We start from the raw sequence: 17,895 nt of genomic DNA, 5'->3' as shown, positions 1-17,895 counted from the left end.
GTACGGGTACCTGGTTGGTCACTGACACCGTACCAAGGCGCCCCAGCAACGACCTGCGCCTGGAGACCTGGAGGGAGGCCTAAAAAAGGTACGTACTGATAGCCTGAGGACCTGAGTGAGCGGAATCGGTGGCGTCACAGTGGACACGTCGGCCCCACAGCGCCTGTCCGCGTCGGAAACACGCACCAGCGTCCCGTGGGGTGGCTGAACACTGGACCTTCACCACGACCCGACTGGACACTGGATGAGCCAGATGCAGATGGACAAATGGACAGTTCCATTGAGGACGAAGGTTCGGGTGCCTGATCTTGGTGCGGTGTTTTCCGGGCAACCGACCGGTTGGCAGGCGCTAAGAATAACACCGGACAGCCCTCTAGGGCGATAAAATGCCACCTACCTTAACCTGTAGCGCGATACGTACTGGTCGATTGCTACAAGGAACACGCCAGGACAAATGTCATGAGCATTACACTCTACGTTCACATCTACACAGGACGGACTCAGCTGCCTGAAGATTGAAACGACACATTGCAATGCGATTTCACATCTAAGCGCGAAACAAAGAACACGTTTACAACAACACCGGTATAGACCATTACGCACCTGTTGATCTGAGCTACCTACCTTACCTTAGTCCGGAGGACACGACGCAGACCGAGGGCCTAGAGGCATCCGTCCAGATAGCCATGTACGGATACGTGCACCAAAGGCCTCAACTCATCTGACAAACAACTTGGCATGTACGCGTTTGACTTGTGACAGACACTGACATCAGATTCCCCAGGCGAAACCAAGAGCTGGGGAGGTGTGGAGTAGCCCAGCAAACAACTCGATCCTCACCGGACCTTACCTTATTCAAGCAAGAGGCAATCATGGCAACACATTGGATCCAACTCAACCACACAAACGTTGCTTCAGCCACGAGTCGTTGATGGCCACCAGAGGACTGGTCTCGTGAGCACCAGCCTAACTTGGGTAAGTTGTCTTGCCTTCAGGCCACAGCCGAGGTTGTCTACAGGTCTGCCTACCTTGCTGCATACATACATGGTTATGGAGTACCTACCTTACCTACTTGCCTCAACCTTGTCAGTCCATCTGGCCTGAAGAAGTCCCTTTCAATTCAGTGCTTACGCTGTTCGGTTTGAGCATCCGCGTCGGCTAAAAAAGCTGGCAAAACTGCACTGGACAATTCCTTCGCTGCAAACCCCGCAGTCAGTCACCGCTGTCCGGAGTATTTCGACCGGCTTGAATGGCAAAGCGGCGCAGCGCGATCCCAAATGGCAAGTTGACAAACGGCAACAGCCTGGTTTTCTTCTTCCGCCAGCCATGTTTGTCATTGAATTGCCTCGGGCGATTATGAGAGCCTCAACTCTCACACAACTCCCCAAGTGTTGTGTCTGACGTACCTAGACTCAACCCTGCAGGTCAGAGCTTCAACATGGAAGTCCGCTTAGTCTGATCTGGCCCCAAGCCGTTGCACCACTGCTGTGCGGTGGCCCGGATCTGAATTACCATCAACATACTTTCTCCAAGGATGCGAACCATCTGTTCGTGTGCCCTTTGGTCCCTCCGGCTGCTCTCCCTAGTCTTGCCGGTCTCCATGCGCCCTGTTGACGGGTCTTTGACATGCATTAGGCTGCGGGAGGGCGCTGTTGTCTAACAAGTCGCCTGCCCGTGCTTTGGCGCGCTGATACGCGATACGTACTCGTCAATAAGAGGTCGAAGCGGCCCTTGGAAGTTACCGCCGTCAACTGTTTGAGATCTCCAAATCCGCCGTCTTTGACTTCTTGGCATTGTATCAATCTACTTTTGCTCACTCCTGTCGCTGACCTCACGCAATTCGCCTGTTGGTAACCTGATTGCTCAACAACTTGTCAAACCCAACTTTCACAATGGTCCGAATTGCGGCGTTCGAGGTGGAGCAATGGATGGACGAGTACGAAACTACACCGGGATGCCTCAACATCGCCGAGACCTGCGCCGCTTCCGTCTCCATCGATGAATTGGTCGGTCTCTCCGAAGACAAGACGGTCCCGGGTCCCGTCGATTTTTCAACCAAGCTGGTTTACGGTCCCATCCGCGGCTCGCCCGCCCTCCGCCGACGAGTCGCCGAGCTCTGCGGCGGTGATGGCTCGGGCGCCCCCAGCGTGCTCGCCGACGAGGACGTTCTCATCACTCAAGGTGCCATTGGCGCAAACTTCTTGCTGCTTTATACCCTCGTCAACCCCGGCGACCATGTCATCTGCGTCTACCCCACGTACCAGCAGCTTTATGGCGTCCCCGAAAGTCTGGGTGCAGATGTCTCACTCTGGAGGTTGAAGAAGGAGAATGGCTTTGTGCCCGATGTGAAAGAGCTCCAAGGTCTCGTCAAGTCCAACACAAAGGCATTCCCGACCGTTCCCGTTTAGTACAACGGTGTCGAACTAACCGTGTTCCAGATGATCATCATCAACAACCCAAACAACCCCACAGGAGCTCCAATCCCCACGGCAGTTCTCCAGGAGATCGTCGCCTTCGCCAAAGCCCGCGGTCTCATTCTCTTCTCGGACGAGGTCTACCGCCCGCTGTTCCATAATTTCTTCGAAGATGACGCCGATGTTCCTCCCCCGGTCACGACCATGGGTTACGACAAGGTAGTCGTCACGGGCTCCATGTCCAAGTCGTATGCGCTGGCGGGCATCCGCATAGGCTGGATCGCATCGAAAGACAAGAAGATCATTGAGGCCATCGCCTCGGCAAGGGACTACACCACCATCAGTGTATCTCAGATCGACGACCAAATCGCTTCCTACGCGCTGTCGAAGTCCGTGTGGAAACCACTGCTGCAGCGCAACGTTGCGATCGCGAACACCAACAAGGCATTGCTAGAGGCCTTCATTGACAAGCACAAGAACGTGTGTTCCTGGGTCAAACCCAAGGCCGGCACGACGGCCTTCGTCCAGTTCTCCCACAACGGCTCGCCCGTCAACGACGTCGAATTCTGCTTAGATGTGCTTAACAAGACCAAGGTGTTTTTCGTTCCTGGAGCAAAGTGCTTTGGTGACGGCAAAGACTTTGCAGGCTACGTCCGTATTGGCTATGTATGCCACACGGAAGTTCTCAAGGAAGCTTTAGAGAAACTTACGACATACGTAGAGAGGAAACTGAAGTAGAAAGCAAAGCATGGTGAACATGAAGAAGAAGAGCAGAATACCTGACCTAGGTACTTCATTTGCAGTGTTCCCATCGTTGAAATACCACCTCCCGTCCCCCCCGCTAAACCGGCCGGCGTAATCCCGCCGCAGCGATTCGTCCGCTTCCGTGAAAAGACCCACTTCTCCACGAAAACACGTGCCGTCGCGGCCGGTGCGATTTCGGGACCCGCAAAAAAAGTTTCGTCCGCCGAGAGAGAGAAAAAAATAGAGGTGCCGTATCAGACCATCCTGTCCTGTCCCCCCCCAATGGGTCCCTACTCCCTTCTCTTGTAATTCCACCTTGTCCATTCTTTCCCTTCTTTTGCTTCCTGTTTAAGCCGCCCATAACCTATTCGTCACGATGAGGGCTCCCAGGGCCGTCAGAGTGCCGAATGGCGGCCTCTTTACAGGCGCAAAGCCAACGAGTAGGGCTTTCAGCTTCGCCGTCAACGTAAAGGCACCCACAGCGACCCAGGCGACACCGTCGTCATGGAAGCTCGCCGCCGAGACCTCCTCCAGACGCGCCTTCTCCACGACCTCCCGCGCCAGGTCCGCCGCCGCCGAGGCCCTCCGCATGGCCCAGGAGAACGCCGCTGCCCTGACCCCCGAGGTCGTCGCCGCCAAGATGAGCCCCGAGGAGGCCCAGCGCCTGTCCCGCGTGCGCAATATCGGTATCGCCGCCCACATCGACTCCGGAAAGACCACCTGCACCGAGCGAGTTCTGTTCTACTCGGGCAAGATCAAGGCCATCCACGAGGTCCGTGGCAAGGACTCCGTCGGCGCCAAGATGGACTCCATGGATCTCGAGAGAGAAAAGGGCATTACCATCCAGTCTGCGGCTACCTTCGCCGACTGGAAAAAGGTCGAAAACGGAAAAGAGGAAACATACCACGTCAACATCATCGATACCCCCGGTCACATTGACTTCACCATCGAGGTCGAGCGCGCCTTGCGCGTTCTCGATGGTGCCGTCATGATTCTCTGCGCAGTCAGCGGTGTCCAGTCCCAGACCATCACCGTCGACCGTCAAATGAAACGCTACAACGTCCCCCGCATCAGCTTCGTGAACAAGATGGACCGCATGGGTGCCAACCCGTGGAAGGCCGTCGAGCAGATCAACAAGAAGCTCAAGATCCCGGCTGCCGCGATCCAGGTCCCCATCGGTGCCGAGAGCGAGTTCCAGGGCGTTATCGACATCATCGAGAAGAAGGCTTACTATTTCGAGGGCCCCCGTGGCACCCAGGTCAAGGTCACCGACACCCTGCCCAACGGCTACGCGGACATTGTCGAGGAGAAGCGCCAGGAGCTCATCGAGAAGCTTGCCGACGTCGACGACGAGATTGCCGAGATCTTCCTCGAAGAGCAGACCCCGACCATTCCCCAGATCAAGGCCGCCATCCGCCGTTCTACCATCGCCCTGAAGTTCTCTCCCGTCATGATGGGTTCCGCCCTCGCCGACAAGGGCATCCAGCCCGTCCTCGACGCCGTCTGCGACTACCTGCCGAACCCCTCCGAGGTCGAGAACAAGGCTCTGGACAAGAAGCGCAACGAGACCGAGGTCAAGCTGGTTCCCTACAACTCGCTCCCCTTCGTCGGTCTCGCCTTCAAGCTCGAGGAGAACAACTACGGCCAGCTCACCTACATCCGCGTCTACCAGGGCAAGCTCCGCAAGGGAACCTACCTGTTCAACTCCCGCACCGACAAGAAGGTCCGCATCCCCCGTATCGTGCGCATGCACTCCAACGAGATGGAGGACGTCAGCGAGATCGGCGCCGGCGAAATCTGCGCCGTCTTCGGTGTCGACTGCGCCTCCGGCGACACCTTCACCGACGGAAACCTGCCCTACACCATGTCCTCCATGTACGTCCCCGACGCCGTCATGTCGCTGTCCATCAAGCCCAAGCGCACCAGCGACGCCGACAACTTCTCCAAGGCCATGAACCGCTTCCAGCGTGAGGACCCCACCTTCCGTCTGCACGTCGACGAGGAGTCCGAGGAGACCATCATTTCCGGTATGGGTGAATTGCATCTGGAGATCTACGTCGAGCGTCTGCGCCGTGAGTACAAGGTCGACTGCGAGACCGGCAAGCCCCGCGTCTCGTACCGTGAGACCATCTCCCGCAGGACCGACTACGACTACCTCTTCAAGAGACAGTCCGGTGGTCCTGGTGACTACGCCCGTGTCGCTGGTTGGATCGAGCCCTTCGAGGACCCCGAGAAGAACTACTTCGAGACCCAGGTCGTCGGTGGCACTATCCCCGACAAGTTCCTCACGGCTTGCGCCAAGGGTTTCGAAGAGGTCACCGACAAGGGTCCCCTCCTGGGCCACAAGGTTATTGGTGCCAAGATGATTGTCAACGACGGTTCCACCCACGTCACTGATTCCTCCGACTACGCTTTCAACCTGGCCACCCAGATGGCTTTCCGCAAGGCCTTTGACGAGGCCGGCGGCGCCGTCCTGGAGCCTCTGATGAAGACCACCATCACCGCCCCCAACGAGTTCCAGGGTAACATCATCATGCTGATGAACAAGCGCAACGCCACCATCCACGACACCGAGATCGGCACTGAGGACTTCACCCTCATCTGCGACTGCAGTCTGAACTCCATGTTCGGCTTCAGCTCCCAGCTTCGCGCCGCCACCCAGGGCAAGGGCGAGTTCAGCATGGAGTTCAGCCACTACGCCGCGGCTCCTCCTCACCTTCAGTATGTTTCCACTGGTCCTGCCATGCCGAGTATGACTTGCTAACAGCCGCACAGAAAGGAGCTTGTTGCCAACTACCAGAAGGAGTTGGAGGCCAAGCGCACCAAGTAAACGACACGAACTGCCCCCATCTTGGGATCGTGTAACAAAACCGTGGCCCAACAGTGGCATCACGTCGTGTATCAACATCGAGCCGATGCTCCCGGCGCCATGAGGTCGCCGAGAAGGGCCGGTCGTACGCCGCCTATTTGGGCAGCGTACATAACGTGTATATCTAATGTCATGTCAGGATTGTAGAGCCTGGACATAAAATCACCATCTGGCGCCCTGCATAGCCAGGGTTATAGGGGTATGTGATTCATGATAGAACTAGACTTTGAACAATACAGAACTCGTCTTCTCTCCCACTTCCCATGTTCGACGCAGTATCGTCACTGGATGGGTCATCATAGGGCGCGGCTGTTTGGGTGTTGTCACACGTTCTGCTCGATCAACCTCTTGGAAGGGCCTTTTGATCCGCGGCTCGATGCTCTGCTCGGGAAAGAGCTGGTCCTCTCGGAGATTTCCCACGTGTAGTAGGGTGTAGGCCGCCGACGCAGCGTCTTGCGCGGGACACCGAAGCAATCCAGACCCAAACAGCCCGTTTCCTTTACTGATGCGTCATATGTGCTTGGAAGGTTGATTTCGTATTTCTCCGCCTCCCGTGTTGTGGCTGCCGCTTCATACTTGGGCTGTCGGCGACGGTTGTGAAAACGCCCAGCCCTGTTTTGCAGCCAAGACCGCATTCTGCCGGGACCTGCCGAGACCCCGTGGTCATGGGAGTCGAGCGACGAGTCATAAGGCGAAGCCATCTGTGGATCGTAAGTCAGTAACTCGTCTTTTTCGTGTTTAATACACGACAGGCACGTCGAGGATTGGCATGCAGCTGAGCTTGGGTACAGACGAACATTACCATACCAAAACATCCTCGGGCTCTTATTGTCGGCGGAAAGGTACAAGTGATGTCGGGAGGGGACAGAGGCGCCAAATTAGGAAGACTACGATGCTTCGCGGTGCGTCGGCCAGAGATAGAATGAGGGCGCAATTGCTTGAAGGTGTAAGCGTCCGCAGAGGTTGTTAGAACAAGGCATAGGGCTTCGCTATATTGCTATTCGTTGCACGGCAGGAGCTTCCCTTACTCAAAAGTGTTGGAAGGAGACACGCGGATTATCACATCATAGGGGCAAGAGCATCCAAACTCGAGAGACACCAGTTCAAGTCCGAAAAAAATGTGCTTTTAGTAATATGGTAGGTATCATAGACGCAGATACTGCGTCGACTGCCATATCCAGTCACGGGAGTTGCCTCCTTCTAGCTTCTTTGGCTACTTAAAGTCTGCGCAGAATGTCCTCAACAACCTCGGTCGTCTTGGCAGAACCACCGAGATCGGGGCTGAGGAGCTTGCCCTCCTCGAGGTTGGCGTCAACGGCGGCGTAGATCTTGGCGGCGGCGGCCTCCTCGTTAAGGAACTCAAGCATCAGGGCGGCGCTGCGGAGGGTGGCAATGGGGTTGGCGATGTTCTGGCCCTGGATGTCAGGGGCGGAACCGTGGCAGGGCTCGCCAATGGCGAAACCCTCACCGACGTTGGCGGAGGGGACGAGACCGAGAGAACCGACGAGGGCGGCGGCACCGTCAGACAGGATGTCACCGTACAGGTTGGGGGCAACGATGACGTCGTAGTCCTCGGGCTGGCGGAAGAGCTTGTAAACCATGGAGTCGACGATCTGCTCCTCGACGTTGACGCCGGAGAACTTGGGGTTGGCGAGGGCCTGCTTGGAGATCTGGCGGAAGAGGCCGTCGGTTTGGGAGAGGACGTTGGACTTGTGGGTGATGGTGACGAGGGGGCTCTTGTGGATGCTGGCAGCGCCACCCTGGCGGATGTTCTGGCGGCGGAGGGCAATCTCACCGGCCATGGAGGCGATGCGGTGAGAAGCCTTCTCGCTGATGCGCTTGATGGCCTCGGCGACCTTGCCGTTGGGGCCGTCGTAGGTCTTCTCCTCCTTGACGTACAGGTCCTCGGTGTTCTCGCGGACGATGACCATGTCGATGGGCTTGGGGGCGGTCATAACGGTCTTGACGGGGCGGACGTTGGCGTAGAGGTCGAGCTTCTTGCGGAGGGCAACGATGGGGGAAGAGTAGCCCTTGCGGGGGGTGGTCGGGGAAGAGACGGCACCGAAGAGGGCGCCATCGCACTCCTTCTTGAGGATCTCGACGGTCTTGTCGGGGAGGGCAGCGCCAGTCTGCTCGAAGGTCTCGAAGCCGGCCTTGAGGTCGGTGAACTCGAACTTGAGGCCGAGGGAAGCGGGGAGGGCCTCGAGAATGCGGCGGCCGGCGGGGATGACCTCCTTGCCGATGCCGTCACCGGGGATCAGGCCTAACGGGCGTTGGTTAGTCAAATGGCCGTCAATTGGGGTAGACTGTGTGCGACCTACCGATTCTGAGAGTTCTGACAGACATTTTGGGCTTGAATTGACGGCCAGAGGGTTGTACGTCTTCTGGTTGCAACAATAAAAGCTCGACTGGACGCACGCACAACCAACAAGTCGCGAAAAAAAGTGACCTGCAGCTGCGGTCGATATCGGAGGTCGGGCCAGCCACACCGAGGGCCGTTCGGCGAGCGACCAACGGGCGGCCGTCATTTCTGGTGCAGGGTCCAACACATCGGAGCTTTCAAACGCGGCTAGCCCCGCGCTAATTACTGCGTCAAGTCAGAGGTGACAATGGCGCGTTTGCATTCAGAAGAACAATTCGAAGCATTCTCAATGCACGATTCACCGTCGCATCTCGTCTTGTGCAGTCTCATGCGCTGTTCGCCCTACATCACGATTACACTAGGACTTAAGGTATCCCCCCCGCGCGCGCGGTACGAGCCGGGTACTCGGACCACCGTTCATTACCGCCAGCAGCCGGCCCAGCTCCGGTCAGGCACTGAGAGCAAGAGCAAGAGAACCTAACCTGACACTGCAAACTTGGGGCCTGACCTCCCCAGCGACGGAGATTGTATGGGCAAGGTTGAGGCCGGCTGACGGCCGAGGGATGTGAGGGACGTGACGACCCCTGAGAGAGTCCCCCCACATTCTGCGCTTCTAGCGCGTTGGGGAGCTCAGAGCGCAGAGAGAGAAGAAGGAGGGCGGACTGGGATTGACTGGGATTGGAGAGGCTGGAGCTGCTTTCGAGAGCTTCCCCTCGCGCGCGAGTCTCCAGTCTCCAGTCTCCAGAAGCTCTTTTCCCGAGGTGGGAAATCATATGGAAGGAAAAAGGGGGTCGCTGGAGACTGGAGTCGTGTTCCAGATACAACGTCCATTTTCCCACCTTGCCACGATGCTTGTGTTTGTGAGTCTTTTTCTTCTTAATTGTTTTAAGGGAACGAGAAACACAGTTGCTGGAGCAGCCGGATGTACTAGCAATCATGATCCCGCTTGTGTAAACAAAGACGGCTGATTCTTTTTTCCTGAGCCGTCTTTCGCGTCGCCGTTTTCCCGTCGCCCCTTTCCGGAGTGATGCATACCTCGGATAATGGGTTAAGACCAAAAAGCGGTAAGGCAAGCCCAGCACCGTTAATGCACAGTTTGACTATGGATATTGACTTGACGAGGCGCTCTGAAACAGGAGGCCGTGCGGTGTCTTCGAACATTGGCTTTTCCCGCTAAGAAAAAAAAAATCAATGAGGTGAGGCCGGAGGGAAACCAAAGAAAGAAAATGCTCACAGAGAGAGACACATCACCTCAGAGACGCGCCTCGTGGTGGATCAAGTGCGGGAGCTTACATTTCGACCGAGACAACGCCTTCTTTGTCATTGCGTCCGGCTAGTAGTTTCCGATGGCTGCCAGACTGTCGCGGTTCCTGATTTCTGGCATCTGATTTCCCTTTTTGATCTAACCGTGCCCAACAGTCAGGCACTAGCTGCAGATGCTTAACTCAAGCGGAATAGCACGGCCTTCTTCGGCATCAAGTCTCTGGCTGCGAGCCTTCAATGACTCTACGCGGTACCCGTAAGGGCAAGCCAAGGTGTAAGGGACGGAGGGCGAAAAGTGACAACAGGGGGACGGACAGAGACAGAGAGACTCATGAGTCTTCGCAAGCTCTCGTGTATCCGTAAGGTAATGATTATTGACCAATTCTTGGGATCCCGGGGCCTATCACCACCCACCTCCAAATCCCAAATGACACCTCGTCGAATCTGTGACCAAGAGCATTGGCTGTTGATGAGCAGCTTCCAGAACCATGTTCGACGACCCTGGACCAATGGATCTGCCATTTGGAGCCCTGCAGACATTTCGACAAGCGAGAGCACCACGAGCACCACAGAGGAGAGGAGAGAAGCACATGAGAGAAAGAGAATACAGACTATCCGTACTGCAATCATACCTTGTACATGCATAACGCCTCCGGTCCTTGCATAACGCGTCCCCACCGCCTCATATCAGGACGTGAAGCGTGTCTCGTTCTTCTGTGACAGCACTGAGTGAGCTGGCGTCGGGGCGGTTTGGTAGTGTAGCAGTAGAAAAAGAGCATGTGCATGTATGGGAACCCCTGAATACTTCTTCCCACCCCTCACCACGCCGCCGCCGCCCCTTTATGATGTGATGTACAAGCTATCCTGTTCTGTCCTATCCTATCCCATCTTGTGGACGTGGTCTAGGTACTGTACACGAACTCTGTATTTACCTCAAGCCACGTCCGCAAGGGACAGCTCGTCAGTCCTGTACAGATACTTCATACATGACGCCGAGGATCGAGAAAGAGAGCCAGCCGTGGTCTGGTGCGTTCGAACTGGTAAATAGTGGCCTCCCGCGTGGTGGGCTTTTTGATCGATCCGGTCCCCTTCTGATTATGATTGTGATTATGGGATTATGGGGTGGCCGTAATTTAAATGCCAGCCCTGACGGGACAGCAACCTCACTTCCCCTTCTCGAACCACGTCCACCACCACTTTGCTCACCTCACGCATATCCACCAATCTGTTCCATTGCCTGTGCCCTTCCTCGCTTTGAGCCTGAGCCCGAATCTGAACCCGAGAGACAAGACAGAGACTTTGACTGAGACACCTAAACCACGCACACCACCACCACCAGTCCGCAACAACACACAACAACCATAACCTTTCTCCTTCCCCCCGTTCACAACTTCGACCAAACCACCAACACTCTGCTTCAATCATGCATATTGCATAGCGACTGGCTGCTCTCCCGTCTCCCGTCTTTCGCCTCGAACCCGCCTCTCCACACAACAATCCACGTCGAAATACCCACCGCTGATCGTCCGTCTGCCTCGCTCGCTGCACTGACACCGCCGCCCCCCGAACTCCTGCCCTCAGCCCCCAAACCCACGAACTACCTACGTCGCGACATCCTTCGACCACTCTTGCCAAAGTCACCGGCTCCTCTGCTCCGCGAACAGCACAAGAACCTGGAACCCCGACTCGGCATGCGCTTGCCTGCTGGACCCCTTCCAGCGCCGAGTCCTTGCCTTCACACCTTATAGCCTAGAGCACCTTGCGCCGCGCTCCCGTCGCCCACCATATCGCCAAACGAGGTCGCCGTCGCAACTCCCACCTCCCTCACAGCTTCCACCGAAAGCTTAGCTGAATACCTCGTCGCAAGGCAGCGACCCAACACCGTAGCCATGTCCGCCGTTAAGAATCTGCGGGCCATGTTCGAGCAAAAGCAGGACGCGAGCCCGCCAGATCGAGGCAGGTCCCCAGGCCTTTCCTCAAGTAAGTCTTTTGCCGTGTAGCTCATACCTCTCCTGTACTTCTGCCCTGCGGATGCACCTGCACATCTCGACCTCCAACTTGTGATCTGCTTGCCGTGGCATCTTGCTCCACAGATTCTGATCTCATAGCACATCATCATCATCGCCTGTCCTCGCCTCCGTGAAGCTTGGCTAACAAACCTTCTCTCCCAGACGGCACCGAAACCCCTCCTCCCTCTACCCGCCCACTCTCTAAAATTCGCACAAGCTTTGTCGCCATTGAAAAGGACGGCAGAGTAGGACTTCGCCGGGATCCAAGCAACGAATCGAGTCTGTCCCAACGACGACTGAGTAGCCACACCGAGGGAGAAGCTTCTGTATCTGGCCAATCTGATAAGACCATGGCCACGGAAGAGACTTCGGGCGGCTTCAAGACGAGCATCCTCGGCGAGACCATTCCCGAGTCTCCTCGCCGTGCTGAAGCGAACAAGTCCGCCAACGGAAGTCCCGCACGAAACTTGGGAGCTTTGACGGACAAGCCGAGCCACAATCCTGACAAACATGTCGATGTCGAGACACCCACTCCCGAGCTGCTGCCCGGCGACCCGACTCAGAAGACTCCCGCGCAGCCTTCGGCGTCCAACAGCCCTGCTGCCGTGAAGAAAACCACCAAGCCCAAGGATGCCGCAAAGCCTGCCCCGAAGACCCTCGCGCCCCCGGCTACAATCAAGGCCAGATCGAAGACGCCCACGAGGTCTCCCACTACCGCGAAGGCGCCATCCCTGCACTCCGGTACCAAGCCGAGTGCTCCCAAGCATGAACCGGCCAAGAAGACGACCGAGAAGTTGGCTGCCACCACTGCCGCCGCGAAGAGCGGGACCAGAGCGACCGGAGCCGCCAAAAAGCCTGCCCCAGTGAACGTCTCTCCTCCCAAGGAGGCTGGCTTCGTCAAGCCCAAGCCTAAGTCGCCGACGCGGCCCGTGAGACTCCCGGCTTCTCTGATGGCTCCGACCGCTGCGTCGGTATCCAAGGTCAAGGGGGAGACTCCTCGCGAGACTCTTTCTCGTGCTTCTGGCAATCAGGGACGCCCGGCTAGCAGAGCGAGCGCCGCTGGTGCCGGCCCTACCAAGACGCTGAAGCGACAGAATTCCGTCATCAACCGCCCCAGACCCAGCATCGGTCCCCCGCCGAAGAAACCCCTCCAGGACCACCCCATCACCAAAAAGGAGAAGGAGGTTGATGAGAACTTCCTGGCGCGCATGATGCGTCCCACCCAGAGCTCCAGCTCCAAGACGACAGAGAAGGCCCCCGTCACGCCTCCTAGACACCGTAGCTCTACCCAGGGTAGCGGCAAGCAGTCCTCTGTCTCGGCTTCAAGGAGCCCCAGGAGGACCATGAAGCCTTCGCCCGATTCAGCTCGCACGGGAAGCCCCTTCGCGAGAAGGGCCCCCCACATTGAGCAGGTTGCGCCGGAGACCGCTCAGGTCGAGACCGCGGAGGAGGTAGTTGAAGCTGCCCAGCAGGTCGAGGAGCCCGTCGAGGTCAAGGCTGAGCCGGAGCCGGTCAAAGCCCCCGCCACACCGGAACCCATCCCGGAGGAGTCCTCTTCCGATGACAAGACTACCGACCCCGAGCCTACCGCCGTTACCTCTGGATCCGACGGCGTGAACGACCAGCCCGAGTCTCCCGAGTTCGAGGAACTCGCCCAGCGGGCTGCTAGACTCTCCATTGATGAGTCGGACAACCACGAGCTTAAGAGCCCTGATGAGTTTGAAGAGCTTCTTGAGGAGGAGCAGGCGGAGGCTCCTGCTGCTCCCAGCCAGGCGACCACAGAAGTCAAGACTGAGACAGCATAAAGTACCGCGTCGGAGCGTGGCGGGAGGTGGATGTTTAGTTTTAGAACCATTGGGGTGTACAATGATACCTGACCGACAAAAAAGGCGTAAATTACTTCTTCGTTCGTAAGTTTTTCGGGTTCCGGAGCAAGGAAGCTGGGTGTCTGGAGCCTCTGAAGCCCAAGATTCAATATCAGTTATAGAATGAATACCAATTGTAAAGCATTTCAATTCTACCAGCCAATGTTCTCATCAACTTCGCAAGCCTGTGAATGGGTGTGATGTGTCCCTTGTCTGTCTCCCTCGATTGTATTGGAATCAGGCCCAAAACGTGAAGAAGCGCGAAAATGATTTGTGTTCAAGTCTTCTAAAATACAGATTTTTTACAGTATTTGGAGGACAGTAATTCCCGTCCGCAGGGCTCCCGCAGGTCAACGGGCTGGGCTGTCTTGTGGTCTTCCCACCCAAGCCCCGGGTTGAGGCCATCTACCCGAACGACCCAGTTTCTCGTCCTCACTCATCCCCTTTCGAGATTTTTGTTTTCTTTTACTTCGCTCGGCACAGCACCATACCGCCCACTTTCCTGGCCAGCGCCTCTCTCGCCTCCAATACGCCCTTGTCCGTAGAGATGAACATACACTCTCCCATCACGAGCCCCTTGATCAGGCCGTTTTTGCTGGTGAACCCTCTCACAACCTGTTCCAAGTCCTCGATTTTGATGTTGATGGGCCGCTTAGGCTTGGTGACTGTTCTCAAGCCGTTCAGGACGGGCTCGTTGTTCCAGTACTTCAGTCCGAGCCACAGGCGGCGGGTGGCCGCGTTGGCGGTGGTGATGGGTACCGGCGGCTCCGACATCTGCTCAGGATTCGGCGGCGACGGGCCGCCGCGGTAGACGGAGGAGATGAAGCCCGCGCGGTGCAGGGCCATGGCGAGGTTGAGGTTGTGCTTCGTGTTGACTATGGAGGTCATGCCGAGGCGGGCGCGCGAGGCGTTTTGGAGGTGCGAGCACATGTTTATCAAATTCGTGAAGCCCATCTTGAAGTTCGGTGTGAGCCCGGGGGGGAGCTCGGGTATCGTGGGGAGGGTAGGGGTTGTTGGGAGGTGGTCGCGAATCTAGAGGAGTCAGAACTGGTTCTGGCGGTGTCGCTGGCAGGGTCAATCGTACCACCGGATCCTCAATGAGGTAATCCACGGATCAAGAAGGTTCCCCTGAGGTCAGTGAGGGGTGTGCTGCGCGTCAGGTGGCTTCGAGATACCGCAAAGAATGGCCGGTCACCACATCCGTTCGATAAGGGAAGCTATCGCCAAATTTTTGGAACGCAGCCCCGGCCAGTCGTCGAAGGATGACTAAGACACCGGTACGGACGCTGATCCGTGCGCTGCTCTGAAAAAAGCCCCACCAAGCGGACCACTGCAAGTGCTCTCTCACTGTCACCCTTGCTGAACCATCCCATTGGCTCTTTTCAACTTCCTGTAAGCGCCGAGTCGTCCACTCGATGCGACCACCTGCAGGCTCTCCAGTCAACCCAGCACCAGCACCAGCATGCGTCTTGTCTAGACGCCGGCACATTCTCAAATGGCGGCATGGTCGCGAGACTTTATGGTCTTGCGACCGAGTACCGAGTGGTACAAAAAGGGTCACAGACAGGAGAGACCGGGATGTAAGAAGAGGGCAAGCTGGGCCGGGTCCAAGGAGACCTACCTTAATATCTAACCCGCATCATCAAACCACCAACCTCTTCTCGAACCCTCAAAATCCCTCCTCGAAACTCTTGTCCTTCCGTCTTGGTCCCCTTGCGCGAATCCGCAATTCTAAGATTAAAACAATCGTGCCACACCTTACCTCTACCCGTCTACGCGTCTGTTTCTATTGTCGTCCGCCTGCCGCCCTTGGCTGTCGACCGAGGCGGGGTAGCTTGCCAGCTTGTGCCCCTTCCGTACTTCTCTCGGCGGGCATTGGTTTTGATTGTCTGATGATCGATTCTTGCGCCTGAGGCCTTTTCCCTTGTTCGGAATCTATTCCTGGAAACAAGAGTTTCCCAACAAAAGCAGAATGGCGACCCGGCCCGGCGAAGAGAACGTAGCTACCCTGTGAGTTTCTCTTCTTCTTCACAACACAATAGGAAAGTAGCGGTGCTGCTTTGGTTTCGTTCCGTTCTGCGAAACGACCAGCCGGTCGCTCTCTTGACACAATGGCTGACTGGCCCGTCGTGCTTCACAGCTTCGGAGACATCCATTACTTCTACGGCCCGCCGACGAATGACCCGCCTCACCACCGCTTCGACAAGGGCTCCTACGTCTACCTTTTTGAAAACGCAAATGATCGCCGCGCGCGTATTGAGATTGCCAACCAGCCCGGCACCGATAACCAAGATGCCTTTGACGGATGTGGGTGTTCCCTTCACTTATTTCGAAGCTTGACGAGCAGCAGCTGACAATGCTCGCAGTTCTGGACAGGACGAATGTTCGATACTCATATAACCACCAGTGTATGGTGACTCTTACCGTCGGCGAGACGGCAGACCAAATGGAATGGCACCTACCCACCTACGACCCTCACAATCAGAACAAGTACCACTACAAGCTTCACTCACTCGACATCTACTTTTGGAAGCAGGACGATGCTCTCCAGTTCGTCAATGGGATCAGGAGAGTCCTCCCGCCGGCACAAGTCGAGATCCTCGACGAGCCTGCGCAGCCGTCGCACCACCACCAACAACAAGCCGAGCCCGTGAGCGCGGTGGTCCAGCAGCTCGAGCACGTCGCGATATCGGACCCGAACTACGGCACCTCGCAACCGCAGCACGTCGCCCCGAGCTTCAAGCCACCGCCGACGTCCGCCGTCCCCGCGCAGGAGCCGCCGGCCACTTTCGTGCCCATGGCCTATAACCCCGCCGCCCCCGCGGCGCCGGAGGCGATCAGACACAGGGAGAAGACGCCTCCTCCCGAGGACGGGGGCCTCGACCCGCTAGCAGCGGCAGTGGCTTACGATGCGCAAGCCCCCTTCTCGCCTGGATTCGTCCCTCCTCCGGGATTCCAAGCGGGACAGGTCGGGACCGCCGGCCTGCCTCCCCCGCCCCCGCCGCCACAGTTCGGAGGGCCGCCTCCGCAGCCCGGGCTCCAGCGCGCCGTGACCATGCCCGTGCAAGCCGTCCACGGCGGCCTGGCATCCCCGGGACTAGCCAGTCCCTACGGAAACGGCTTCCCGGGTACGCCGGGTCTGCAACCTCCTCCGCCGCCCCCGCCTCAACAACAGCAAGCCCAACAGCAGGCCATATCGCAACAAACACAGCAACCTACCCCACCGCCACAGACGCCGGGCGCCACGCCTCCCGTCGCGAGTCCGGGTGCTCCTCCGCTGGGAGGCTACTCGCAATTCTCGTACACCACTCAGCCGCGGTCGCCTGCGGTCGTCGATTACACGGTTCACCAGCAGGTCTACCGGCCCACAGAAGAGGAGGCAGCCAAGTACAAGGGATACATGGTCAAGCAGGAGCCGGCGGGCAAGCTGGAGGCCAACGCAGGACGGCTCGAGAGGGGCGTTACGGGTATGCTGAGGAAGTTTGAGAAGAAGTTTGGATGAATCCTTTTTGGTGTTTTAAAGTGGCCGAAGTTGTGTTATTGGGTAATTTGTCATATAATCTAGTCCAGACGGTTGAAAGAAGATATCCAGCCATTGAACCTTTTGGACATGATATCCACATTGTATGCGAGGATAGCTACATTGCGTTCGCATTTCATGAGTATTTGAACATGACTATTATTGACTGGATACCCGTGTACTGCGACATTCCAACATCAAGGTCGTTCCTATGGCGTGTCAGTGTGCAGAAGCGATCAACCGTTCCACTAACAGACAGATACCCTCCACAGCAACTCACTGACCACCGTCAGGGTGCGGTCCAATAGAGTATGACAGTGTACACAGCAGACAAGGGAATTTGATGCCCCCAGATCACCTCTAATCGCGCTACGATTTACGAAGAAAAGCTTTGTTCTTCTTAGCAGTAATACCAGAAAGCATAGGCAACACACCTAGACATACAAATTTCACCCCGCAGAGACGAGCCGCATCCTACGTCATGCACGGATGTAAGAATTAAGCTGTGGCCTAGGAGGATTTGCGGGTTGGGGGCCAGATGTCACCTGGTAAGTAATTAGTTACCCCAAAGTCGTGGCGGAGTGAGATGGGCTGTCTTTCACGGCAGATCGCCGTTGGGCGTCATGGCAGTGATTGCTGTGGTGGTGGCAGATGTGGAAGCAAGCTCACAGAATTTGGCCGTGGTTGACGAATCCTGCTAGAGCAAGCCGCAGTCAACATGAAAGTCGCCGCGGTACAACGGCGTCGGTACCGTACCCAGTTTTGATTTGATTTAGCTGCTGCCGACTCTTGCGGCGATTTTATTTTGCCTTGGATCATTGGAGGTGAGCTGAGCTAAGACGCGACGAG

General features: G+C 56.9%; 6 protein-coding genes across 6 annotated transcripts; 4 read left to right on the top strand and 2 right to left on the bottom strand.

Annotated features, from left to right (window-relative positions):
• Nucleotides 1-1,892: 1,892 nt before the first annotated feature.
• On the top strand, nt 1,893-3,152 carry CkaCkLH20_05803 (aminotransferase class I and II; the record flags this gene model as incomplete). Its single annotated transcript, XM_038888521.1, has 2 exons — nt 1,893-2,396; nt 2,439-3,152. The coding sequence occupies 2 exons, from the start codon at nt 1,893-1,895 to the stop codon at nt 3,150-3,152; spliced, it is 1,218 nt and encodes a 405-aa protein (XP_038746418.1).
• A 382-nt stretch (nt 3,153-3,534) lies between these two features.
• On the top strand, nt 3,535-5,988 carry CkaCkLH20_05802 (elongation factor g 1; the record flags this gene model as incomplete). The annotated part of the gene is made up of 2 exons (XM_038888520.1): nt 3,535-5,879; nt 5,934-5,988. 2 exons carry the CDS (start codon nt 3,535-3,537, stop codon nt 5,986-5,988), a joined length of 2,400 nt encoding a protein of 799 aa, XP_038746417.1.
• A 1,256-nt stretch (nt 5,989-7,244) lies between these two features.
• CkaCkLH20_05801 (isocitrate dehydrogenase) lies at nt 7,245-8,373 on the bottom strand (the record flags this gene model as incomplete). Its single annotated transcript, XM_038888519.1, has 2 exons — nt 7,245-8,290; nt 8,349-8,373. The coding sequence occupies 2 exons, from the start codon at nt 8,371-8,373 to the stop codon at nt 7,245-7,247; spliced, it is 1,071 nt and encodes a 356-aa protein (XP_038746416.1).
• A 3,168-nt stretch (nt 8,374-11,541) lies between these two features.
• CkaCkLH20_05800 (uncharacterized protein) lies at nt 11,542-13,466 on the top strand (the record flags this gene model as incomplete). The annotated part of the gene is made up of 2 exons (XM_038888518.1): nt 11,542-11,632; nt 11,824-13,466. The coding sequence occupies 2 exons, from the start codon at nt 11,542-11,544 to the stop codon at nt 13,464-13,466; spliced, it is 1,734 nt and encodes a 577-aa protein (XP_038746415.1).
• Nucleotides 13,467-13,991: 525 nt separating this feature from the next.
• CkaCkLH20_05799 (40s ribosomal protein s8) lies at nt 13,992-14,480 on the bottom strand (the record flags this gene model as incomplete). The annotated part of the gene is made up of 1 exon (XM_038888517.1): nt 13,992-14,480. The coding sequence occupies one exon, from the start codon at nt 14,478-14,480 to the stop codon at nt 13,992-13,994; it is 489 nt and encodes a 162-aa protein (XP_038746414.1).
• A 1,157-nt stretch (nt 14,481-15,637) lies between these two features.
• Nucleotides 15,638-17,028, top strand: CkaCkLH20_05798 (uncharacterized protein; the record flags this gene model as incomplete). Its single annotated transcript, XM_038888516.1, has 2 exons — nt 15,638-15,833; nt 15,893-17,028. 2 exons carry the CDS (start codon nt 15,638-15,640, stop codon nt 17,026-17,028), a joined length of 1,332 nt encoding a protein of 443 aa, XP_038746413.1.
• Nucleotides 17,029-17,895: the final 867 nt, after the last annotated feature.

This window comes from Colletotrichum karsti, assembly GCF_011947395.1.
Source record: "Colletotrichum karsti strain CkLH20 chromosome Unknown Scaffold16, whole genome shotgun sequence".
In the NCBI taxonomy this organism is placed as follows: domain Eukaryota; kingdom Fungi; phylum Ascomycota; class Sordariomycetes; order Glomerellales; family Glomerellaceae; genus Colletotrichum; species Colletotrichum karsti.
This window is presented reverse-complemented; position numbering and strand designations above follow the sequence as displayed.